We start from the raw sequence: 26712 nt of genomic DNA, 5'->3' as shown, positions 1-26712 counted from the left end.
TAAATCTTTAAAAGGTTAATCACACTGAAGAAAGTTTGCTTACAGTACATGTACTACAAGGATGGGGACAATTTATATGTTTATTCATGTAGAGAAGATGCACAATGTTATATCTTCTCTTTTTTTCTAAAAATCAACAAATATTCATTTAAAAGACAAAATTGTGAATGAGAAAAGCTATATGAAGAAGTTTGTTCACAAAGGTAACATCCTGAAAAACAAGTCATTCTATACCTTCAGTCGTGGTTCTGGCCTTGACCCCAAGGTCTGTAAGTGCATGGACTGGCTTAAAATAAACAGAGATCTGACCATGTATCAAGTCCACACAACACACAGCCTGAAAATAATGAGTGTAAATCTTTTTTTTATATTTATAGATTACATGTAACTTTCATGCAAGGACAATTTCATTTCAAACCAAAACTAAAAAAAAAAGTGCTTTGATGTATGGGTTACAACAATCACGTTTTCTGTTAATTTGAATTACATGTATCAATCCTGTTAAGTAAACCTTCTAACTGAGTTTTAAGTACCTTAACAATCCAGCACATGCTAGCTATTCTGACTCGGAGGGGGACATAAGATTTGGACACCACAAAGGCTCGCTGTGAACTTGTGACTCTCTGAGCCTGCTCCGACTTCAAACTATCTAAGAGTTCACTCATGCACTGGCATAAGTCCTGTGCCTCTTTTGCTCTTGTCTCATTCCTGATCGGTCAAGAAATGTACAGATATATATTGAAATACATGTAACACATCCATAATGACATCTCGTCTTCAAGGCAAAGATACATGTATCATCAAGAGCAATAAAGCCCAAAAAATTCATTAATAGTTTCTCAGGCCAAAATTTTCAAAATTCAATGCAGCAGTTTTTTTTTGTTTTGTTTTTTTGTTTTTTGAAGCAGGTGTTATACCTTTTTTAATGTCATTTTTACAATAAAATAATGATAACAACTGATTCTTACTTTTTAGTTCTCTTACATTAATTATAATATGTATTCAACTTTTAATAGTGTTATTCCGAACATTTAAAAGTTAATTCATAAAATACCATATTAACAAGAAATATATTGTTTATCTAGTAAAAAAAAAAGTTGACCTATCATTTATGAAAAGAGGAATAACTCCATTTTCTTTTTTCAACTTGGAAAAATAGAAAATTGAGCTATTTCCATTTTCAATATGTCAATAAAATTTATCAATGCAGCAGTTCTTGATCTGATGCGGCCGTGCCTGAGAAACTATTGATTAATTTTTTTGACCTAAATTAAATGTTTTTAACACTTACCCAATACATGCTCCATGAAGGATGTCCCTCAGTCTTTTGTTTTCACATTCCACATGTTTAATGATGTCATCGTGCTCTGTTGATGTCATATCCTGTGTGAACCACACCCTTCTTTCCTTTCCTAGCTCACTTATGCCCTCCACTACACTGTCCAGATCAGAGAGTAGACAGAACATCATGACAGCCCACTCCCTCCCTAACTGGTCCAGCTGATTTATTTCTTCTTCTGTCACTGGTTAAAACAAAATATATTCCTTGAAATGTTATAAATTTCCATGTTTACAGAACATTGTTTTATTAGTATTTAGTGTTTATGTACATTTATTTAATGTTTATGTACATTCTTTAGAATATTACCTTTACTAGTAATTAGAAAAGGTTGATAATTCCTATTTGTCTTCTGAAAATAATTAGAGTAACTATCCAAATAGGAACTGTTTAAGATAGAAGATGAATATAAATAAACTAGTCATTAGCAAAGAAAAAAACCCCTCAAAAACTTATTCTTTTTTGTAATGCGCATTTTGTAATGAAAACCATTGAGTGTAAAAACAAATTAAATAAAGGTAACATATTTTAAGGCATCATGAATAATTTGCTGGCTGACACATCCCTACTTGATGCTTTTCCAGCAATTGTTTTAAAATCCTTAAGTATGATATTCAATCTTATTTCACTTTCAAAAACAAATAATTTCACGTCAGAAGAAGAGTTAATACTCACATGATTTGGAGCTCATTTCAACAGTGGTGGTGATTGTAACTGTGATGTTCTCTAGCTCCTCGGCTAGTTCCTGACAGTGTGTCAGCGGGACTTTGTCCTGACAGTGTGTCAGCGGGACTTTTTCTGTCTTTTCCAACCCCTCTATCATTGTCACAATGTCACTGACACAATGATGGTGGGTATTAAGGCACTCCAACTGGTTTGAAATAAAGATCAAGGATTTTTCTTTAGTCTTCCAAATTAAAACAAACATGAAAGAAAAATCAACCCTTTTGAATGTAACATAAATATATATACTTTACAAATATAGATAATATGATTCATATAAAAGTACCTTGAAAAGCACTAAAGCACTAAGTTTCAAAAGATGTTATTGCATATACAGCATATCAAATATAGATTGCATGCAATTATTTTAAGAAGAATTTCAATTTTATTAATAGAACTGGAAAATTCTTTGAAATTTAATCAAGGGATTACTTGTATATCAAGGGTTTTAAATGTTATTACCTCTTCTTTTGCCAGCATTTTGTTTTGTTGATCAATGGCCTCTATCAATGCATCAGGAACCACCTTATATGTGTCCACTGTGGCATCCACACACACTCGGAGTTTCTCCACCTGTAAAATGATAATATACAAAATCATTCCTGTGAAAGCCGATTTTGTGGTAACAGGCTTTATTTTTTTTTCTCTATTTTTTTCAAGTGTGACTGGTTATGATACAAAACAAGGATCCTAGTTTTTTAGTAATAATGTTTAAGTTGGATAACACCAGAGATGGCTGTAAGTCACTCTAGAGATATTTTTCACCTTAAACTGACACAACAATTTTTAGTTACTGACACCCACTATTTTTCTACAAGGAACACACCTTAGTTCTCCACTGCAGACAGTGTTCAGACAACCCCCTGATTTCTTCAGTGTCTCCCGCAATAGCCAACTTTGTCTGATCAATGATCTCTGAAGCTAGGCTGTCTGTCTCATGGCACAGGGTCTTAATACTTCTACAACAGAACATAATTAGAAATCACATTATCAAACATCATTTCATTTTCATGATTGATCTCACAATGGTTCTTTCTTTCAATACATGCTGACTTCCAAAAAGTGCTAAAGTTTACTTCTGTTTGGTGCCAGTGCAGTAAGGGACAATGTGTTTGGCCATATCAACAACATGGTTTGTCCAGGCTAACAACTCTCCACATAAAACATTTGTCCTATGTTTGTTGAGTTGCTGAAGAGCTGCTATCAGACTTTCAGACACATTCCTGGCTAGGCAGTTTAGATCTTTAAAGAGGAAATCAAATTTAATTAAAATAGTACAGGATGGAATTGGATGTTCTTGGTGACTCTACATGTATGTTCACAACATATCAAGACAGCTTAATATATGTACCTGATTTATATCAGTTCATTTAAGATTTCTGATTGCATAATTACAAAATAATGTCAATAAAATATGCAGCCTTTTTAAATCTTTAGACTTTTTAAAGATAATGGGCTATCTAACACAGCAAAGGATCCAACATAATTTAGAAGGGAAATGTTACTGAATAGATATATATGTTTATGTATCTTTTAAGAAAAAGCAGATCTAATGAACTAACCTTCTTGTCCCTGAGAAGCCTGCAATATACCATTGCTTCTATAACCTGAGGTAGATTTTGTAGGACTAGATTGTTGGATGGAAGATGTGGATTTCTGGAATGGTTTCTCCTCTGCGTTCTCCAGGAAGACATCAGTGTAGTCAGTGGAAGACATGTGGAAGGACTGAAACCCAAGACTTGTTACAGATGACTTGTCATGCAGACTTGTTCTGGTTGACTTGTCATGGAGACTAGTTCTGGATGACTTGTCATGCAGACTTGCTGTGGATGACTTGTCATGCAGACTTGTTCTGGATGACTTATTATGTGGACTTGTTTTGGATGACTTGTCCTGTATATTACTTGCAGATGGTTGATCTTGTAAACTTGTTCTAGATGATTGGAGAGTTGATTTGGAAGATTTCTTGTAAATATTTGAATGTGACATTGCTGAAAAATGAAAACCTAAGTTTTAAAGACTATCATCTTGGAAACTGCTTCCAATATATATAAATTTCAATTTATTATTAGATGGGCAGAGTCAGTTATACCAAAACCAATATGCCCCTGCTCCTTATTTCTTGCTATAATACATTTACTGCATGATCGTGAGTGAAATATGAAGATTTATTCAGCCATGAAAAGTCATATTCCCCGAAGGCTTCGCCCGAGGGGAATATGATATTTCTTGGCTGAATAAATCTTCATGTTTCCCAAACTTTCATGTAATAAATTGTTTATTATACCAACACAAGCAAAAACTTTTAAAATAAGCATAAACTTTCAAATTTGGCACTGCTCTTAAATTCACTTTCAATTTTAACATACTGAAACAATTTAAAGAAGTCCATCAGCAATTTTGTGACGTGAACCAGGCTACTGTGACACTATTACCCTCTGAATGATGAAGCCACGCCCTCCAGCTTAGCAACAGTCAACATTGCTTGACGACGGGTGATATTCCAAAAAAGAGTGACTTCGCAGAATTTATGCGTGCAAGGTTCACTGTTACATGTATTTGTATAAAACATTCAGTATAATATAATAAATATTGCATGTATTTGAGTGTAACATTGAAAATTTTCACCCTTCGAAAACTGTTGTCAACCTCAGCTGCGCCTCGGTTGACAATGGTTTTCTTGGGGTGAAAATTTTCAATGTTAGACTCAACTACATGCAATATTTATATAATACTAAATGGAAACATCAGTAGATAATACCGTAATTTAAATCAAGATTCAATAGATGTTCTTCATGATTTGATGCAAATATTTCTCACATATTATAAGGTTTCATCTTCAAGTGTCTCTTAGCTCAATAAGAAGAGTGCAATACCAATATGTTTAATATCTAAAAGTGACTTTTCAATATATTTTTTTACATTTACTATGTTAACTTGCTATAAATAGATATTATATTGGAAATCCTTACATAGGGGAGTCTGTAGATGACTCATAAACTTTGCAGCAAACAAACTGGAAAATACATTAGTTTGGCATCCTTCTATATAATTTGAATTTATTTTTTTTTTATGGAAATATCATCATCATACATGTATAATGATTCACCTGTTTGTCTTAGATTTTTTCTCTGAGGACTGAGGATATCAGGATGGCTGTCCTCGGACAAACCAGCCGTGACCTGTTTCACACGGTCAAGCACCTGCTCAAGTCGCTTCTGAAAAGTTTCTGTAAAGGCACTGTTCTGTCTGTCTGCTACAAGGTTACTGTTAGCAGCTCTTAACCCAGTCACAGCTGTAAAAAAAAAAAAAAGATTTTAAACATTCACATTTCTTAAAACAAAACACGTCCATAGATCAATTTCACAAGTACTTTATACAAACTAAATACAAAAACTAATTGCTTTTTGCATACTTTAATTTACACTACCTTTTTGCAGTTGTTTGACAAACACCAATAATCCGTTCCTGTACAGTGGGTCCTTATGTCCACCAATGATTCTTTCTGCCATCTGATACACTCTTCTGGCTCGTCCAATCAGAGATTTCACAGCAGACCCCAAACCCTGGTCATCTTCCTCAGCCAGAAACCCATGGCAGAGAGAAATATCCTCCTTAATTCTAGACTCTGAAAAATAAGCAGATCATTCAGATGTCTAAAAATTTCAAAGTAAGACTTCATACATGTAGAAGTACTTTAATATTAACAATCTTGCTAATTAAGTACCAGACAAGTGCCATTTCATCAATCTTCTGAATTCCATTCATTGGTTGTCTGGCATCAGTGAAAATACTAATCAGGAGTTACATTAATTAATCCTCTAAACAAACATGTTCAACCTTACAGACATTTTCATAGAAAATTCTACAACACATACCTGAGACTTGCATAAATATACTTGGGTCAGTCATTTCATCTAGAACCTGCATCAGAGATGTCAATTCAAATGTCCATTCTTTCATCAGTAATTTGACATGTCGTACGGCCATTTTGTCCTGAGATTTCTTTGCCATGGCTACAACTGCAGGAACAATATCTGGGTCAAGTCTCTCTAGGTGACACACACATCGTCGAATGGTTCTAACACCTGACGATAGAAAAAATTCTAATATTAAGATTTAATTTTATATTGATTCTAATATTTCATTAAAAGTACAATCATTCTTAATTTATATGCATACGTTGTGCATCTGTGGAGCTGGCAGCAGCAAAAGAGGCTATCTGTCCCATTTTATCTGCATGTGTCTGGAATTCTGTTACTAATTCTTTCATATGCTGTTCAAATCCCTTTTCCTTGAATAGAAAACTTTGCACTTTAGATGTACATTAATTACATGTATTTAAAATTTCAACTGAAAAAGGAGGGGGGGGGGGTCAAAAGATTCTTGTTCCCAAAAACATTTAAAATTTCAAAGACTCCTCTCTCGAGTATATTCCAGTATTAAATTCCAAGCTTCTTTAATTAAACAAGAATGACCTGTGTAGAATACATGGCCGCTTTCACCAGTCTCTCCAGAGGTTCTGTGGTTTCTTTGAAGATGTCTACCACCAGGTTCAGTAACGCTAGGTTCACATCCTTCTCCAGTTCACAGAATTCATCAATATAATTCTCACAACATTCGTCATAGTCCTCCCTGTAAAAAGAGCACAGATTTAAACATGAACAATGATTTTATGAAGCTTTTACTACACTTACATGTAATAGTCTAAAGCTTAGGATGGCAAGTTTAAATAAAGTATAATCTTAACATAGTCTGACATTTAATGTCTCTGGTGAGTCTTTAGACAATCACTTTTATTTTAAGAGTGAATGACTTCATGCTTAACATGAAATAAATTGATGTGCCTCAAAGTTCAGATTATGCATGTTCAATGATTCTGCAAAGCAGAAGCTGCATGAGCACAAGCTCTATGCCTCTGAAAATACATATACTGGATTTTACATCAATTTCACTGCAGGAATATTTACAGATTTACCACAAATAGCTAACTGCATTGCTATTGATTTTCTGTACAAAATTTATATATCTGAAATCTTTATCCTCCTATAATGGGATCAAACTTAAAAGTTATGAGAGAAAATAGAATATAAGTGGCCTTATTATTATATATTTCTATTTAAAGATAAGTCCGACCATTATGTTCCTTTAAATTTCCTACCCAATTGCAGGCAGTTCAGGGTTATTTTTCATTGCATTGTGAAGCTGCAAAACTCTGCTTTTCAACTGCAAGACCTTGAAATATCAATATTTTTATTAAGCATCTACATACTGAAATAACTAAACTACAAATTCAAGCAAAGCATCTATATGCAACTAATACAAACTATACACTCTTCCTATTCAAAGCACTCATTCATACCCATTTGTTTATTACTGGTACATGTGTATCATATGATTCACATCCATTTCAGCACATCATCTTTTATTATTTTTGATATGTGAATAACAAGCAAAACATTTAAAGAAAAAAAAAACATCGTATCTTTCAAAAAGCTTGTAAATTGCAGCCTCTCACCCTTTGGCAGGTTTTTACAATGATATTCCTGTAGTGATCCAGACAGAGATGAGCCACCAACATGCTGTGCCGGACCAGGTTCTCAGTCCAGGTCTCCAGATCAGCATCCAGATCACCACGCTTCTCCATTGACAGGGCCTCCAACACCTGAGGGCAAAAGGAAAAGTAAACTGATTAAGAAAATATTAAAGCATAAGACTCATCTTTAATTCTATTACTAAAACACCTGTATTACTTTCACATACTAGGCTCATATTTATAATCAATAACAAAAAAAACAAGAAGCCCATGGGCCACAATGCTCACCTGAGTCACATTGAAACTACTGCTCTTCATCAAAAGATTAAAATATTAAATTCTATCTTTATTCACAAGAAAATTTTGTACCAAATATTGTGGCCCCTCCCTAGCCCAAAAAGATCATGACATAACTTAACATAAATCAACACATCCAGATGATGCTTCAATATCATTACGACTAGCATTACCTTGCTGTTCTGCAGAAGAAGTTAAACAGCATCAACATAGAGTAAGGCTAAAATTCCTGATTTTAGCTTTACTTTAACCCCAGGATCTATTATTTGAAGAAAAAAATGAATCCATAAAACCTTAGAATGTTTGTATATTAATGAACATGATGAATGTAGTGTGGTCTGTTATATTTTAAATTAATGTTTTAAGGAATGAATTTAATAGCTACCCAATTTATATGGTACAAACTGAGTTGGGGCAGTTTATGCTCTAAAGAAAACGTAAACTGTTCCAACCCAGTTTATACATGTACCATATAAATTGGGTAGCTATTAAATTCATTATTTATAATTCAATTTTGAATTCATTCATTTATTAGAAAAAAAAATGATTGCCCTTTGTACAAAATTTAAATGTAACATCAGGTGGATCGATACGTTTTTGACGAGTCATTGTGATGTAGACAACTCATTTTATATGATATAAAGTACCGTGGTAAATTTTTTATCCAATCAAATACCCCGTTATAACCAGAATTAAATTATTTAAAAATGAAATCCTTAATTTCTTTTAATATGTTGATATTCTATTGTGGATCCACCTCACTCTGGGGGCCATAATTTATACAATCTTGAATCTGCACTACATGTGAATCCTTGCATCTAATATATTAACTAAATCAAGCACTGCTATTCTTGAAAAGATTTTTAAACTATTTGCATGTAATGTTAAACTTTGATCAATTATTTTGGGCCCACCCAACCCAATGGGCTATAATTTGGGCCCACCCAACCCAATGGGCTATAATTTGGGCCCACCCAACCCAATGGGCTATAATTTGAACAAACTTGAATCTGCACTATCTTAGGATGCTTGCATATAAATATCACTAATCATGGTCCTGTTGCTCTTGAAAAATTAAATTTTAAAAAAAAAAAACGTTTCTTATATAAGTCCTTGTTAAACTTTGATCCCATATGTGAGGCCCATATATCCTACCCCAATTGGCTATGATTTGAACAAACTTGAATCTGAACTGCCTGGGGATACTTGTAATTTAATATCACTGATCATGGCCCTGCTGTTCATGAGAAGAAGATTTTTATACATTTTTTTCCCATATACCTGGTATTCCCACAGAAAACTTGGATCTCCTTTTATGAGCTAAAAATCATATATGTGTAGGTACCAGTAGTTAAAGTCACCTAAAGAAACTTTTTCATGTTTATGCAACATATTGATTAGAGTGACAAAAATACTCAATTTGTAAGAATCAAAAGGGGATGTAACTCTACACAATATTAGACAGACCTGGTCAATCTTGGTGACAAAGTAGCCTGGTTCCTCTACATCCAGGTAATCCTCGTCTGTGAACTTGTTTTCTACGGCCTCCATAATGTCTGACACAGCTGACTGAGTCTGGTTAATCACAAAGGATCTACTCATCTGTAAAACAAAGCATTCATAGCACATAATAGCAATTCACTTAACAGCATTATAAGTTATAAATGAAGCCACATTGTTAACTCTTGGTCAAATTTTATTCCTCTGTGACAAATGAAGATTTTTCACAGGATTCTTAAATCATTACCACCATATTTTTTCTGCAGAAGATTTTGCAAATATTTTTCTGCATATTCCAATGTGAAACCCCAACTAAGCCTCAGAATAGTGACCTTGTAGAGAAGTTGAATCTACAGTACGCATACATGGGAACTATTAAGTCTCGCTGTTCTGTGGAAGATCTACTACAAGGTTTGTTTTAAGAATTCTCATTCATGTTGTATGCTCTTATTTAAAACTTTGAACTCTGGTCACTGGGTAATGATTTGAAAAAGAAATTGAATCCACACCTGTATACTACATCTGGTAAATAGGTCAAAAATGGAAAGTAACATAAAGAAGGAAGATATCACTCTGATTGATGGAAAATCTTTGATCAGAAAAGTTCATTTCATTGCATTCTTTTACAAAGGTAAGCTAAAACAGAATGAAAACCTATATAAATTGCTGTTCTTCTTCAGAATCATTAATCTATAAAAGTACATACATGGTAAAATATATAAATAAACATTTTCTCCTTTCTTCTGCATAGTTAAGTTGATAAATTGATACAGACATATTAAATTATCACCTAATATATAGGGATGCGCGATTTTATCGGTATACCGGTATATTGCGATTTTTTATTGTGCGATACGTATCGTGATACGGAGACTAAAATACCGGTATATGGTACATAATTATAAATTCCGGAAATCATTCATTTATTTGTTGAAACTATTGAAAGACAATTACAGGAAGTGCAAAAAATGTTGAAAACAGTTAAACAACGGCATCCTAACATGCTTTATATTAAATAAATAAAAATTTAAAAAGTTAAGTAATGCTTTTATCGCATATTTTTAAGAAATATCATGGAAATTCATATGAAATTGTAGTAAGAATTGTGTGTAAAAACATCACGATTTATCGTGATATTTTTGGAAAAAATCATGATATATCATGATACGAAAATTTTGCCGATACCCATCCCTACTAATATACTTTGCTTGTCAAATAAATATCATAATTAAGATAATTCTTTAGTTTTATATCTTGTAAATGCATGCATCGATGTGCTAGATCACCTGTGCCTGTTGATTTTTGGGGTACTTGATATAACTCTGCAGTGCGACACTCATGGAAGGTATAGACTTCTTCAATAGATTGAGAGCTGTAATTATTCTCTCCCTTTGATGATTCTGGCATAATTCCATCTGACGTTTCTGGGCCAGTGAGCAAAGGAGTGTTGTTCCATCTGTGAAACTCTGTAGACAATGATAACAAAGAAAGTTTGAGAAATTTGATTATTAAATTAAAACTCAGACATGATAAACAGAGCAGTTCATACCTTGAAATTAGACAGTAAATCTGGCATGCGGCTTACTGTACTAAGTCTGGTGAGGCAATCTACTACCAAGCGACCAGCACTGACAATTTTTTTTACCTCTGCATCATCAGACACGAGCAGGACCTTCAACAGAAAAGCAGCAAAACTCAGGAAATCTTGGTTAAAAGGAATTTTTTATGAATCTCCTAGACAATTTTTCACCATGTTCCTTACACGAACATAGAGAATAAGATTAGAAGTCCCAGTGACACCCTTACAACTGAATTTTACTGCACAATGTACATATACTACTCAAATTTTCTAACTTAGCACAGTGTTTGAAACTCACTGCAAAATTAGCCAGACAAGCAGGGCTGACTGCTAGTAAAAGTTGTCAGCCCTGCCAAAGATCTACCAGTTCGAGAAAATTATTGTCTTTTATAAATTTGTTTTTAACGATTATGTGACTGTAACCAGGTCACCATAACTTCGAAGCAGAATCTATACACCCAAACTCAATAAAATGGTGCAATTCAAGATATTTTTTCTTCAAAAATCGACTTTTGATTATCCATCTGCTAACAACATTTTTGGATAGATCAACATATCAAGTTTGTATTCCCAAAGATTTTTCAAGTTAAGTTCATTGGCTAAGAAATTATGTCAATTTGAAATAAAGGTGTACGGTATTGTTGATCATTATTTGCTGAGAAACAAGCGTTATGTATCATATTATAGTTTTCCTTTAAGATTTTAGGGTGAAATAATATAGATTGTAATAAATCCTCAATGTCAAAAGCAAATCTGTCTATTTACTTTCGTGATAAGACAAAAAAGGTCAACTGTCATAATGTATTTTATAGATTGATGCAGTCAAATTATGGTATTATATTTTTTTCTTCAAATGAATTTGACATATCTCTAAAATTTTATATTTCAAATATGCCTCAAGAAAAATCAAAACTGCCCAGCGCAAATGGGGGTTCTAAATGAATAGAGGATCCATTTATAGAAACGTTAAATAAAATGTTGTTCATGAATTGTGATCTTGTTCTTATAAATATTTACACTTTCAAATACAACAACGTTCGTATGTAACGGATGTTTCATGAGAAGTAATATTTACTGTTTTTAAGATTAATTCCAACAAAATGGACCAATTCATGAGATGTAATTTCTGCTCTACTTGTGCCATGGTATTGAAAATGTCAAAAGAAATCATAATTTGAACTGCATCATATATATCATCGTGTCATATTTTCCTTGAACTGTACTATATGTACAAACGGATAAGAGATATATGTAAAATTGTCTGTATAGACGTTTTAACAGAACCTAAAATAATGTAAATAACAATTTTTCTGATGACTTTTAGCTTGAAATCATTTAACCATCAATGGAAACTTCCTTTGTATTTCTGCTTGGGTCAATGCCATAGTTCAACTAAAATAAAATGCTGAAACGTACGTTACTTAACATAAAATGCGAGTTTAACAGTATCAAAATTATAAGAGAGAATCAAAAAAACCCTGATGTAGATTCAGAATAGAAACTCAAGCCTTTGATTAATCAATATCATATGATTCAATCTAAAAATGTCTTTCAAAATAATTTCAATTAATGTTTTTCTTCAGGATTAATGTGTGTGTGTTCAATAATGCGTCTCTAGAATCAGTTTATATTAAAATTTATGCAACTTAAGCTTAAAATAATACAAATCAATCAATAAAGTTTACATTCAAACAATTAGTCATGAAAGAAATTCTGTAAATATTGTTGCAATTTTCATATATGATTTGTTAAAAATTTTGTAACATTCATTACCTTTGTTAACGAATGTTTGAACACCTTTCAAAACTAATAGAGGACATTCAGGTGTAGATTGATACTGGTTGCGTAGTTTTTGTCGGTCGTTATATAAATATTAACAGTAATATACTAATGCATTCCATTTGATTCATTGTTATTGCATTCTAGAAAACAAACTCACCAACACTGTTTAGACTTTAGAAAAAAATCATATAAAGGCAGTACTGTACTCCGGATGTCAAAATTTGAATACTGGCGCAAAATATTTGACTACGTATATGTGCAGAAGATGTTTGAACTCATAAATCATTCTCTTTTAAGAGGTTTGGTAACGAATGTTTTGGTAACGGTTGTTTCATTTAATAATTTTCTCTTAAATAGTAAGCTAACAATGAGACATTGTTAAATCATGGTTGGAGCATGGAATACAGTTGTTGGATAGAAGAAAAAGTATCACATGTTTATAACTATGATATCATTCTATTTCATCTATTAAACTAATACAACGAATGTTTCATGCCTATCCATACGCATGTAAAATAGGAAGATAGAATGTAATTTCAAAGTATTGGTAACATATACAAGGCTTTGTACCATTTATTTTTAATTTTCAAGAAGTTTCCTTCAAAATAAAACATATTCCAATCTTACAGGCATACAATACCGAATACTCATACTATATTTAATGTCACAGACCGTTTTTATTTTGTTTCTGGCGACATGGGGATATCAAATCAAAGTTTGGTAATATATTTGTGATTATGCTCAATAATTTATTAAAAGCATTTTACAAATAAATGTTTTGAAGACATATGCTATCTAATTTAAGATTCAACTGTTATTTGTACAAAAAATAGCCATTTAAGTGTAATTATTCGATGTTGGTGACAGTAACGTATATTTCAAAAATTCACTATATGCCAAATAAAATATCTCAATATGATTTGTTCACTTCATTTTTGTATTTTTGCCTTAAAGGTTACATATTCATGCATTCATTCAAAAAATATTTTCTTTGACATTTCATTATTTTTTTACGCTTAACCCCCAGCGACATCATTTGCACCATTTTATTGAGCTTGAGTGTATAGACTGATGAATTCTTCCTCTTGGCTTGTTACACTTTGCTATCAATACAAAGAGATTTATCAAATATATGAATTTTAATTATTGAAAATTTTAACACGTCCAGCCGGGCGTCAATACATGCAAATTTGTTCACCCGCTGCAAAATTTGTGCGTCTCGGGCTGTTGGGCGCACTGTTATTTCAAACACTGCTTAGCATCAAATGTATACATTTAAATTAAAATTTTATCATGTTGTTTACCTTCATTGTCCCTTGTAAAACATCTTTGGCTGCACTAATTACTTTTGTACGAATTTCTTTCGATGAGTCATCCCCAAGCCTCTGAGAGGCGATGTATAAATCACTACTGGCTAAATCCAAAATTTCACAAGCACTCATCATGTGTCTTTGGTAATCCTGATAAACAAGATAACTTTGGTATAAATGCATGAAGATAGATTTTTCATTTTCGACAGTAGTAATAAATTATTGTCTAAGATGCTACATCACATTTTTAAATTCAAATAAATAACAATTAAATATGTCTTTTTTTAAATGTAATGTTCATATATGAAATATCTTATGTATATACTCATTATTCAGTTTATGAGTTGATGTTATCTTTTATTTAAAAAAAAAGTCTATAATTTTCTTTGGCTATGAGTCAGATAGGTTACATGACCTGATTACCCCTCATTGTCCATCATGCTTTCACAGTTGAAGTTTAATTCATGCTTACTTTTAATGTTTCAATGTTCTAAAATTGACTTACTGGCTAATGCAATGTCTACGCAATGAAGGAAAGAAGATACCTGATCTGGAGAATTGTTTGCTCTCTCTTTTCCAATCTTTATGAGGTTTTCTGCAGCTTTCATAACTGCCTGGGCACAAGGACCCATGTGATCTGGCTTTCCAACGCCTTTCTCCGACTCGTCCAGTATGATCAATAAGGAAACCTGTTTAACAACGAAAACAGCTAGTACACAGGGTCTTCAGGCAATCTGAGCATACTGGTATGTACATGTATACAAGTCTGGTACAATCACTTGATTTAGCTACGTAGTTTGAATTACCTACATAGCTTTATTTACCTACCTGAAGTAGCTTTATTTAGCTACTAAATCAAACTTATTTTTTAAATTAGTATTTTTCCCAGAAAGTGCAGAAAATTACATTTTGATGCAGTGATAATTTTCAACTTTGAACTCATCTGAAAACAGTTCATGAAAAAATTACGCTTGGAGATATGTCTTTTTCTGCACAATTGCAATCAAAGTTCTAGAAGTTTTGGGGCTATATCCAACAGTTAATTTGTGACCTAACAGTTACTTCTTGAGTAAAATAACAAAGAAAACCAGTTTTGATTAACATGAGCACAATGTGAAGTAATCATGCATACTTATCCACGCCTCATCGCACACAAGGTGTGTACAGTTACTCAAACAATGGAAATACATATTTTCCTTAAAAGTGTTCAAACGTAGCAATGTTAAAACTATCTCTGTTTTAGACTGCTTTTTAAATATTATTTGTCATTTACTTGCAACTTTTTGTCTTTTTAAAATAAAAAGCAAAATTGTGAAAAGTTGCCTTGAAATAGCTAAATAAAGCTAATGAGGTAGGTAAATAAAGCTACGGTAGGTAATTTTAGCTACGTAGCTAAGTGTACTGATTGTACTGGACCTGGTATACATTAATTGGTAGATAGGGGAGATATACCAGTGTTTGCCCAGATTTCTCAAGACCCTAGCTATGAGCTAGGCCTAGTATGCATTATAAATATATGATTCAGAAATAAATACATATAAAAATGACAATGAATTCTGATGGGGTGTGTCGCAACATAGCGATCAAAATATTGAAAATATCAAATAATGTTCAACGTACCTGTGAAGCAATTGGCGCCAAAACCCTCTCAATTGATTTGGTCTGCACTAAGTTTGATAGAAGTCCATTTGTGACCTCCATAGTTCCTTGACAGATATGCTAAAAATTCATAAAACTTTTTCTTTTTTAAAAAAAGTTGTGACTTTAAAATATTGATTACACTTGCTAAGGATAAATGCGCCTCCACACGTTCGAGAACTGTAAAGAGCGGTAACTCTTACGTCAGATTTTGTTTTCCGCCCTCTCACCTTTCCAATATTCTAAATGACCTATATATGTCATGTATTCTAGCTGTGTTTGCGCCAATAAATATTTGATTTTGTATGTGTAGCAACAATCAGTTAACTGAAAATGAAGAAATGATGGCATAGCTACATTTTGTATTCACATTGTAGATTAGATCTATTCTGTGCAAAGATAAAACATTTTAATCTTCTCCCCTCAAACATCGTCGCAAGCCACGGGTTTTGTGTCCATTCTATTTCCACAAACCGGGTTTGTGGAAATAGAATGGACACAAAACCCGTGACTTGCGAAGATGCCCCTCAAAAAGTTCTGCTTTATAAACAATCTATAATTAAAATTAAATGTTCGAATCCACTACCGCCTCAGAAAAGATATAGCAGATTCGGAACGTCATGCGATTTTAATTTGATTGAAAATTATAAAGGGGGGGGGGGTGAAGGAGAACTCGTTAAGAATGTGTTAAGGAGATAAACTAGTTCAAAATTAAATCTACTGAAGGCTGAACTAATATTAATAAAACATCTATACTACTAGTGAGACTGAATTATGGTGTCCCGATAGGACCAGTTGCAAAGTGTAACAGCGCGTTCGGAACAACGCGCTAGCAGTAAGCTAGCGCGAAGTGACGACAACTTTACACAACAAACCGTCGCACTAACACGTACACAACACGCCATCACGCTAACAGCACGCCGCCACGTTAATGCAACTTTACAACAACACGCCGTCGCGCTAACACACAATACATTGTGTAAAGTTGCGTTACGTTGTCACTTGCAAAAGTGCAACAATACATTAGTAACAACGCGCCGGCGCGTTGTAAACAACGCGCTATTTAAAACGCGTTAGCACGTTGTCAGTTTGAGCTAGCGAGTTGTCACTTAGCGCCGGTGTAACGACGAAAAGTGACTCCCGTAGAATATTGACCAGGGGGTCAAATTTCTACGTAGAAAAATGATCCTGAGTCAATATTCCACGACAAGTAGGGTCATTTTTCGACCGTAGAAAACCCTTCCAGGTCGCCAATTCTACGACTCCTCTCGCGTTGAAAAATGACCCCCAGAGAAATCTGACCCCCTACTTTTTCATAATATTATATAATAAAACCTGTTAAAAACATTTAGAAATAAGATATGATACGCGTTAATTTTCCCCCAAGAAAATTTCAACATACATGTGGACGGGTGAGAAAAGAAAAAAATATTTTGTTTTCTGTTGGTAAAAAAAAAATTGAGTCGGGCCATTTTAGCCAGTCGGTCGGGAGAAGGTTAACAAACATTTTTTTTAAAGATGGCCTTGGCTTGTCTCCAAATCATGCACTGCAGTTATAGAATTTCTAACATATTTTCTACCTCCTTCCCCAGTCCTTTTCATAATTTAAGGAGGAATGCCACACCAAAATTTTATTTAATAGATCTTTAAGACATCCCTTTTAAACTATGGTTGCAGCACTGAAAGACTGACATTAGCTCTTAATTATTTAATCGATTTTTTGGGTATTTTTTCTGAGAAAAAAATGTTTTATTTGCAAAGATGCACATTTAAAAAAAATCAAATTTGTTGTAAATCGGAAAACTCTTCCACTCATGTACAAAACCTTTCTTAGATCCCAATTAGAATATGCTTCCTTGCTGTGGGGTGGATGTAATGTAGGCGATAGCGAAAAATTAGCTCTTAACTCTATTAGCTTCTAAAGATGCACTGTACTTTGATATGGATGGAAACCGTTATAAATGAAAGAAGAAAAAATACTAGATTACATGTAACTACAATAACCAAGTTCCTGAATATCTAACGATATAATCCCAAATTTGCATTGTAATACATCAAGTTAATGTACGAGAAATTCATATAACCATAACATACCTAAATGCAGATTGCAAACATAAGTCAACTTTCATCCCTCTTGTTATTGACGAATTGAACTCATTACCTCTTATTGTAAGAAATTCTTCCTCATTGTCTATCTTTAAAAAGTCCATTTCTTACAATAAACCTATGCCACCCTCTTATTTCAGTTACGGGATTCGACGATTAAATATATTACATACAAGACTTCGACACAACTGTGTGCTTAATAGATCTTTTTCGATGTAATGTAATTTTGAGTCCCCTGTGTTCTTGTGGAAGAGTGGAGGATACTCATTATTATTTCTTTTCATGCAAAAAATATACAGAGGCCAGAAAAGAATTTTTTGACTCATTTCTGCGAATGAGAAAATTACATACTGTTGATACTCATACTTTACTGTGGGGAGATGAAACGTTAAACGATGTTGAAAATGAATACCTAATTTCCATTGTACAAACATTTATCAAAAAGTCAGGTTGTTTTGGTTGATACAATTATTACTTTTTACGAATTCTATACAGCTTATCTATTATATAAGAAATATATTTAATTGAATATTGTTCCTCTGATTATTATGCTTTTCTGTGTTTATTTATTTTAAGCTGAAACCATTATATGTAAATATGTTTGGTATAATTTATATGTAGGGAAAGGGCGTATTAATTTTTTTTAGAACTTTTGCCCAATCCCATTTGTAAAGTTAATAGACAATAAAATACGTTCAAATCAGAGATGCTTTATGGTTTAAAATTTTGCTATTAATAAATGCATAATATGAATGTCTAATAAAATGTGTAAAGAGAGGTTGGACAGACATTTTGATTTTTTTAAATTAAATATTATTTATGAATATAAAACATAAAATTTGTAAATATTTTTTGTACCTATGGATAAAATCTTCATAAAACTAGTCACAACTAGGGAGAATGTTAGTCAATCATATTTTAAAAAGAAATTGAAATGAAATTGCTAAGGGAAAATAATTATTTTAATATAGCTGTATTTGGATCAATCCTGATCAAAATGAAAATTAACACAAAATAAATAAAATAATAATTATCGTCCTCTCTATGTATTTACCTCTAAGAAATCTATTTGAATGTCAATTAAGTTCAATTACCTTTTAATCCGTATTACACCTAAACAAACTAGTATTCTTGTGAAAATGTTATCTATTTCCAATTATTACAAAATTCTGGGTCGCCAGCGTGGCGCAGTGGTTAGAGCGTCTACTCTAGAGTCGCGGAGTAAGGAGTTGATCCTTACGTCGCGGGTTCGAATCCCACTGTGGGACGTGGAGACCGGTCCTTCGGATGAGACCGTATAAACCGAGGTCCCGTGTCGCAGTACGTAGGTGCTGGCACTGCTCAATGGCCGTAAGTGCCGAGTATAGGACAAACTTTGCAGCTCTCCACCGGCAAGTGGTGGCGTCTCCATATGAGTGAAAAATTCTCGAGAGGGACGTTAAACAATATACAAACAAAGCAAACAAACAAAATTCTGGTTGGGATCAGTTCAAATTTCGATCGGGATTGTCCAACATTTAAAAGAAAATATTTTTCCAAAAATTTGACATTTTCATTTTAATTTCTTTTTAAAATATGATTGTCTAACGTATTCATTGTAGCTGTGACTAGTTTTTTGAATAATTATATTATTCATAGGTTTCGAAAATATTCGCAAAATTGTGTTTTATTTTCATAAATAATTTTTAATGTCCAGCTTGCTTTTGTTCTCATATTTTATTAGATATTCATTTTCTGCAATTATTAATAGCAATTTTTTAACTCTAAAACATTTTATTTGCAAATAAAATCTTTTTTTTTTTCATTTTCTATGAACAACTGGGGGAAAAAATCTAATAAAATAATTGAGAGCTAATATCGGCCTTTTAATGCTGAAACCATAGTTTAAAGGGGATGTCTTAAAGATCTATGAGAAAAAAAAATTGGACTGGCATTCCTTCTTATATTCTTCCTTCAGACTTAGAATTAAATGCTTCAAGTGTTTTACAATTTATAAACTTTATCTCTGTAATGTTATGTACAGTATATGTAGATTGAGAAGGGTTCCTATGCGCGACATAGGCAACTTAGGTACAATTTTTTAAGCCCACAATATGCTTGACTTTCTTTTTTTTTTTTTTTTATTTTTTTTTTTATTGAATGGCTCTGTCACTTCAGTGAATGATTTTAATTTTCCAGGAAGCTTTGCTAGGACCTGTAATAAGGTGAACATTTACTCAAATTACGTTGATAGCCCAACGGTTAATCATTCAAAACCGTTTAGTACATGTAGAAATCTATGGTTAGCAGAGTAGAACCATGCAACAAGTAAAGATTATACATAGTTTTATTAAGAGTACGTATTTGAACAATCACTGAACGAACGTTTATATGCAATAAGAAAATATGAAATGCCGGGTAATCCGTAGAACAACGAGTGAGTCATGATGCAAGTGCATTTTGGTTAACATTGATAGCAATGACACGCTGTCTGAACAAGATAAAAAAAATCATGAAAATATAGTAAACTGAAAGCTTACAAGGGAAAAGGATAGTGAATGTCAAACCCTTATTACATACTATATCAAAAAAAGGATTTTTATAGACCTCCTCTCTGCATGTGGATAATTTAGGGCATTAGCCGCTTATCTATTTTTCATAACGGTACAACAAATGATATCCAACTTAGATTTCAAGCTGACATATGTTCCTTGCATGATAGTAAGCATATAAATACATGTATTGTTTTCCAAGCACATAAAATTAAATGCGCAAACATATAACGCAATGAACAAACTGTGAACGGGAAGCAGTATTTTCTGTTGTTTGAAGTTATCGCCCTTATAATTTTAAATTACATTCATTTTCTGCAAAAATAATTTAATTTGCCAAATCCAATTTAAAGTAAAAAGATCAAGAATAAACATTTTCTAATTTCTTTTCTACTAACATAAGAATTTTATCTTTATTCTGGAATAAGTATTTTTTCCATTAATTTTATTGTAAATAACTTTGAAACATCTATGTATTACGCATATATATTAGTTTTTTTAGGCCTTATAATAAATGAGTCAGTCGGTCAAAAAAAAATTAAAGAGAGAGGGAGATAGTGGGGAATTGGAGAGAGAGAGAGAGAGAAAGAGATGGAGCGAGAGAGGAGGGAGAATGTGGAGGGAAAGAGAGTGGGGAGAGCGAGAGAGTCGACGGAGAGAGGGGGAGAGAGAGCGGTGGGGGAGAGAGAGGGGGAAAAGAGTGGGGGGAGAGTGGGAGAGAGAGAGTGGGGAGAAAGAGGAGAGCGAGGGGGAGAACGAGAGAGTGGGGGAGAGTGGAGTGGGGGGAGGGAGAAAGAGAGAGTGGGGAATAGGGGAGAGAGAGAGGTGGGAGGAAGAGAGTGGGGGGAGAGAGTGGGGGAGATAGGGGACAGAGGGAGAGAGAAAAGATATTACCGTGTATAGACTTGTGTTGAACACCTCTTTCTTTGTAAAAAGCCTCATTTTGTAAAGGCTTTGTTGACACTAGCAAACAACAAAAGACACTGGTAAAGGTTTTGAGCTAATCACGTTTTGTGCCCCTGATATCGAAGGTCAGAGGCATATTTATTCAGTCCTGTGTGATTTTTTAGCATTTATATACTTCACATATTTAATCTTCCCTATATTTTTATGAGAAGAAGTTTAAGACTTAATTCATAGAAATCAAAAGATAATTATGAGATCAAATTTTCTTAACAATCGCTATTTTTAAAACTAATTGGGAAGAATTTTAAAACATTATTCTTTCTAATAACTTATGAAGAAGAAAGAAGACTTTATTTTGATTTTTTGCACATTTAGATAATTAAAACTGTGGAAACTGAAAATTTTTAAGTTATTATTATTAAGGTAGTCCATTCCTAATAGCAAAAGATTCAATGAAATTGAATACATACATGTATCAGGTGTGTAGGTGTTGAATACTCAGTATATTTAGACATAATTCCCATTTATTACTATAAGCATGGAAGGGTGGGATCTGTCCTAATTTGTGATCTTGAATTTTGGTAAGAGATATCTGTTTTTAATCAATAAAAAAATTAATCTTAAAACTTATCTGTTAAAAAAACTGTTTTCGATTGTCATTCTATTTCTAATGTTTAATGCATCTTTCTACCACAATATTTATTGATATTATTATTTGAATTTAAAAAAAAAATTCTTGTCCCCATAGACTTCAAAGCAGTTTTTATCAATTAATTATTGCTTAGTAAATTACATTAGTAAATTGAAACTTTCTCTCGGTAAATCCCTTTGTACTATTAAATGCTTTAAATTAATATCAACGTATAATGTACATGGTGAACATTTAAGGATAGAGAATTTGGTCCTATTAGGGATGAAAACCCTTAAATGTGAAATAAATCAAAGAAAGCGCGTATTCTTGTTCTAATAGTCAAAGAACATCATTATAGCCTTGTTATGTTTTTCTTTGAATGGGATAAACCACCTAGTTTTTTTTTATGTAAAGTATAGTTATACCTTTTAAGTTTGTTATTTAAACTTTAAAGCTTTTAGAAATGAACACTTCATATAATAAGACTTTGTGATTTTAATGACCCCTACGTATTTGCCTAACAAAAAATTTCTTTACAAAACCATATTTTATCAAAAAATGACAGAGGGTCATTATTTCTACGGTGTCATTTTTCTACAATCCACACAGAGAAAAATGACCCAAAGGCCATAATTTCTACGAAAACGTGGGTCATTTTCCTACGTAGAATACTGACCGGGGGGGGGGGTCAAATTTCTACATAGAAAAATGATCCCCGGTCAATATTCTACTGGGGTCACTTTTCGTCGTTACACCGGTGTAATGTTGAAAAGTGACCCCCATAAAAAATGATCGGGGAGAAAATTAGAAAAATAACCCCGGGTCAATATTCTACGACAAGTAGGATTATTTTTCGACTGTAGAAAATCCTTCCAGGCCGATAATTCTACGACTCCACTCAAGCTGAAAAATGACTCCCATAGAAATCTGATCTTCTACTTTTTAGCTCACCTGAGCTCAAGTGAGCTTTTCTGATCGAAATTTGTTCGTTGTCTGGTCGTCGTCGTTGTCGTTGTCGTAATTAAACTTTTCACATTTTCATCTTCTTCTCAAGAACCACTGGGTCAATTTTAACCAATTGCAAACTTGCCAGAAAGTATCCTTGGGTAAAGGGGATTCAAGTTTGCACAAATAAAGGGCCACATCCTCTTCGAAAGGAAGAAAATTATGAAAAATTTTTAAAAATCTTCTTCTCAAAAACCACTGTGCTTGAAAGTATGAAACTATTGTGAAATCATTGAGAGGTAGTGTAAAATCAAATTTGTTCAAATCATGATCCCCGGGGAAGGATGGGACCACAATGGGGGATTAAAGTTTTGCATAGGAATACATGAGAAAAATCTTTAAAAATCTTCTTCTCAAGAACAGCAAAGCCATGATTGGTAATATTGATATGGAAGCATCCTCAGGTATTGTAGATTCAAGTTTGTTCAAATCATGACCCCTGGGGTAGGGTGGGCTACAACGGGCGATGAAAGTTTTACATTTGAATATATAGGGAAAACCTTTGAAAATCTTCTTCTCAAGAACAGTAAAGCCATGATTGGTCATATTTATATGGAAGCATCCTCAGGTAGTGTAGATTCAAGTTAACTTTGTTCAAATTATGACCACAGGGGTAGGGTGGGGCTACAATGGCGATCAAATTTTTACATAGGAATGCATACGAAAAACCCTTAAAAATCCTCTTCTCAGGAACAGCCAAAAGCCATGATTAGTCATATTTATTTAAAAGCATCCTCAGGTAGTGTTTATTCAAGTTTGTTTAAATCATGACTCCCGGGGGTAGGGTGGGGTCACAATGGGTGATCAAAGTTTTACATAGGAATACATAGGGAAAAATCTTTTAAAATCTTTTTCTCAAGAACAGCAATGCCATGATTATTAGACAAATTTATACGAAAACATCCTAAGTTAGTGTAGATCCAAGCTTGTTTAATTCATGTTCCCCGGGGGAAGGTTGGGCGCCAAAATGGGCAATAAAAGTTTTACATAGGAAAAATCTTTAAAATTCTTCACAAGAACAACAAAGACATGATTGGTCATGATAATATAAAAGCATCCTCAGATAATGTAGATTTAATTTTGTTCAAATCATGACCCCCCCCCCCCCCCAGGAGAATAGATGGGCCATAACAGGGGATCATAGTTATACAAGGAAATATAAAGGATATATCAATAAAAATTTTCATCTTAGGAACAGCAAAACCATTATATATCATATTAATTCAAAAGCATCCTTGGGAAGTTTAGATTAAAGCTTGTTCACCTCCCCCCCCCCCCAACCACTATTATATTTAAACCTTTCAATACCGAACCGATTTCTGCTTTTTCCTAGCCAAAGTGCTCAGGTGAGCGATGTTGCCCCTGGGCCTCTTGTATTATACAATTGAGATGCGATACGCGTTCATTCCAGGGTTGTGGAGGTTCGGTGAAGGCCTAGAGATAACTGCGTCACCTGATTTTTTTTTCTTACTTTGAGGTTATTGTTGGTGAGGGTGCAAGTTACCTTCCCTCTCCTTTAGACTTAGAAATGAATTCTTTCAAATGTTTTGCGATTTACAAACTTTATCTATATAATGTGACATAGCTTGAGGAGCACGCCTATATATATGCGCGACAGAGGCAACCTTGTTACAATTTTTCAAGCCAACAATTTACATGGCTTTTTTTTATTTTGAATGAATACATGTAGCTCTACGGCTTAATTGAATTATTTTAATTTTACCAGAAGCATGGCTAGGGCCTCTGATAAGGTGAACATTTACTCAAATTACACCGATGGCCAATTATGGCCTAATTAAAGGTGCTTAGACACAGATTTGAACTTAATATTTTCTCAAATTTTCTGTATAATATCACGACTTATATATTGCAATAGCATTTCACACGAAAATATAATTAAAAACTTATTTTATTTGGAAATTATTGGAACTACGAATTCCGGGACGCGTTTGATTAACACATCTTTGCACTTACACAAATTTTAACTTTATCCTTAATATTTAAGAAAAGAGAAGCGATTTTGTTACGCATTAATGAAAAATATTACATCTATAATCCAGAAAATTTAGAGTAGAAATGTTCGACAGCAAAACCCACTCACCAGTTTTGTCAGTCCGTGCTCTGTGATGTGTACAGAGTTTAACAAATTGAACACACCCGTGAAACGTAAACTGTTTTTGTAAACAGGGCACGAGCTCTGTTATTGTTAATGTTTACGATTCACCAGGTTTGTTCAATTGTTAAACTCTACACACACCACTGAGCACGGACTTACAATACTGTGAGTGGGTTTTACTTTCGAACATTTCTACTCTGAATTTTCTGGGTTAAAGTTTTAATATTTTTCATTAATACACAACAAAATTGCCACTTTTCTTAAGTATTAAGAATAAAATTAAAATACATGAAAGCGCAAGGATGTGTCAATCCAACGCGTCCAGAAATTCGAAGTTTTAATAACTTCGAGATGAAATAAGATTTTTATTATATTTTAATATGAAATGCTATAGCAACATATAAGTCATGAAATTATACAGACAATTTGAGAAAATATTAACTTCAAATCTGTGTCCAAGCACCTTTAAACATTTAACACTATCCGAGTCGAAATCTATAGTCATTGCAACAAGTAAAAGTTACACGTAGGTTTACTAACAGTACGCATTTGAATAAAACACCAAACGAACATTTATATGCAATGAGAAAATATGACATACCGGGTAATGCGTAGAACAACGATGGAATCATGATGCAAGTGCATTTTGGATAACATTCAACGCAAGGAAACGATGTCTGAACACGACAAAAATCATAAAAATATAGAATTTAAGTAAGCTGAATGCATACAAGGGAAAGGGATAGCGAATATCAAACCATTTACATACTTGGTCAAATAAAAAATATTTTATAGACCTCCTCTCTGCATGTGGATAATTTAGGGCATCAGTCGCAAATCTAATTTTCATACCCGTACAACTAATGATATCCAACTGTGATTTCAAGCTGACATATCATGTTCCTTGCATGTTAGAAAGCATATATACGAATATTGTTCTTCAAGCAAATAACGCAATGATCAAACTGTGAACCGGGAAGCAGAATTTTCTGTTGTGTGAAGTTATCGCCCTTATCATCATAAATTACATTCATTTTTTCCAAAACAAACAATTTAGCTTAATCCAATTTAAAGTAAAAAGATCAAGAATAAACATTTTATAATTTCTTTTAAAATAATCATAAGAATTTTCTCTTTGTTGTAGAATAGATATTTTTTCCATTATTTTTTATTGTAAATAAACTATGAAACATCTATGTATTATGCATATATTTAGTATATTTCACAGGTCCAAAGAGTCAGACGGATAATAAATAACTAAAAAGAGAGGGAGAGTAAGAATAAGGAAAGAGTGGAGAAACAGGGAGAGAGTGGGAGAAAGAGAGTAGGGAGAGATGTGGGAGAGAAAGATAGGGAGGGAGGTGAGGTGGGAGAGAACGAGTATAGGGAGGGAGATTGGAGAGAAAGAGTGCAGGGAGGGAAGTGGGAGAGATGGACTGAGGAGGGTGGGAAATGGGAGTGAGAGGAGAGAGAGTATGGAAAGAGATGGGTGGGTATTGGATGAGTGCAGAGTGTGTAGGGAGAGTTAAAGCATCTTTAAACTCAACAATGTCTCTACTTGCAAGAGGCACCTAGTTTATCTGCAAAAATATACAGGGGAGAGAGGATTTATTCACTATATGACCATTAGAGTTACACTCTTACTTTCACAGTTTCACACTTTTGGTAGAGGGCTCAATGTTTAATGCTTGATGTCCATGAGTAAAGAGGATT

The 26712-nt window shown here is 33.3% G+C and overlaps 2 protein-coding genes across 2 annotated transcripts in view; one reads left to right on the top strand and one right to left on the bottom strand.

Moving 5' to 3' along the window:
* LOC133205899 (catenin alpha-2-like) overlaps nt 1-15785 on the bottom strand; it is a 41153-nt gene extending 25368 nt beyond the window's left edge. Inside the window, exons 1-22 of the mRNA XM_061341792.1 lie at nt 15687-15785; nt 14612-14755; nt 14061-14216; nt 10945-11067; nt 10682-10861; nt 9363-9497; nt 7581-7727; nt 7224-7297; nt 6541-6697; nt 6245-6356; nt 5941-6150; nt 5493-5690; nt 5172-5357; nt 3967-4053; nt 3625-3885; nt 3139-3304; nt 2889-3021; nt 2525-2635; nt 2015-2210; nt 1292-1523; nt 534-708; nt 235-337 (exon numbers count right to left, since the gene is read on the bottom strand). Coding sequence (XP_061197776.1) covers nt 235-337; nt 534-708; nt 1292-1523; nt 2015-2210; nt 2525-2635; nt 2889-3021; nt 3139-3304; nt 3625-3885; nt 3967-4053; nt 5172-5357; nt 5493-5690; nt 5941-6150; nt 6245-6356; nt 6541-6697; nt 7224-7297; nt 7581-7727; nt 9363-9497; nt 10682-10861; nt 10945-11067; nt 14061-14216; nt 14612-14755; nt 15687-15767 — 3367 coding nt within the window. The 5' untranslated portion in view covers nt 15768-15785. The remainder of the gene's footprint in view (nt 1-234; nt 338-533; nt 709-1291; nt 1524-2014; nt 2211-2524; nt 2636-2888; nt 3022-3138; nt 3305-3624; nt 3886-3966; nt 4054-5171; nt 5358-5492; nt 5691-5940; nt 6151-6244; nt 6357-6540; nt 6698-7223; nt 7298-7580; nt 7728-9362; nt 9498-10681; nt 10862-10944; nt 11068-14060; nt 14217-14611; nt 14756-15686) is intronic.
* Nucleotides 15786-20932: 5147 nt separating this feature from the next.
* LOC133172484 (sodium/potassium/calcium exchanger 1-like) lies at nt 20933-26461 on the top strand. Its single transcript, XM_061307372.1, has 3 exons — nt 20933-21166; nt 21309-21372; nt 26265-26461. Exons 1-3 carry the CDS (start codon nt 20933-20935, stop codon nt 26459-26461), a joined length of 495 nt encoding a protein of 164 aa, XP_061163356.1.
* The last annotated feature ends 251 nt before the right edge of the window (nt 26462-26712 follow it).

Source organism: Saccostrea echinata, unplaced genomic scaffold, assembly GCF_033153115.1.
Source record: "Saccostrea echinata isolate AGI-Se365-2 ecotype Australia unplaced genomic scaffold, CSIRO_AGI_Sech_v1 ptg000054l, whole genome shotgun sequence".
In the NCBI taxonomy this organism is placed as follows: Eukaryota; Metazoa; Mollusca; class Bivalvia; order Ostreida; family Ostreidae; genus Saccostrea; species Saccostrea echinata.
The sequence above is the reverse complement of the archived record's forward strand: the minus strand, read 5'-3'. Positions and strand labels throughout refer to the sequence as shown.